This window comes from Rhagoletis pomonella, unplaced genomic scaffold (genome assembly GCF_013731165.1).
Source record: "Rhagoletis pomonella isolate Grant_MI unplaced genomic scaffold, Rhpom_1.0 Rhpom_scaffold_00012, whole genome shotgun sequence".
NCBI lineage: Eukaryota > Metazoa > Arthropoda > Insecta > Diptera > Tephritidae > Rhagoletis > Rhagoletis pomonella.
The window spans coordinates 8,690,077-8,690,597 of NW_023458566.1; the positions used below are offsets into that span (position 1 = coordinate 8,690,077).

At 39.9% G+C, this 521-nt stretch overlaps 1 protein-coding gene across 1 annotated transcript in view; it reads right to left on the reverse strand.

Moving 5' to 3' along the window:
• Positions 1-2: 2 nt before the first annotated feature.
• Positions 3-521, reverse strand: part of LOC118747573 (mucin-2-like) — a gene marked incomplete at its 3' end in the record, with an annotated part of 3,278 nt that continues 2,759 nt past the window's right edge. The window contains exons 5-6 of the mRNA XM_036481624.1: positions 322-519; positions 3-225 (exon numbers count right to left, since the gene is read on the reverse strand). Coding sequence (XP_036337517.1) covers positions 3-225; positions 322-519 — 421 coding nt within the window. The remainder of the gene's footprint in view (positions 226-321; positions 520-521) is intronic.

The following is a 521-nucleotide window of genomic DNA, read 5'->3' on the forward strand; positions in this document are numbered from 1 at the left end:
ACACCGTTAGCTTCACAAACTTGCGCGGGACTTAAGGTGGTCGTACTTGTTTCTTCTGTAGTTGTTGTTGATATGGTTGTTGTAATTGTTGTTGTGTTTGTTTGTTGCGTAGGACACTCATAAGTTGTTGTACAAAAAGCAAAAGTTGGATCGAAATATTGATTACTGGGACATGTAGCTGCAGTGGCAATCCAGCTAGAACCTGACTTCGTACAAATTATGTATCTGAAATTGAAACGGCATATATGTACATATGTACATATGTAAGTATGTATTTTAATTTGTAGAGAACAAATTATTTATCGATATCATTCTACTCACTCTGTACAGGTTAGATCATCAGGGTTTGCTATACTAGTTTCTTCGCCATTATTTTCGCAAATTTCTGCGGGAGTAAGGGTGTGCTCAGTAGTCGTTGTTGTTGGTGTAGTTGTTGCTGGTGCAGGTGTTGTTGAAGTTGAAGTCGTCGTGGGCGTGGTCGTTGTTGGCGTAGTTGTTGTTGCTGTCGTTGTTGTTGGTGC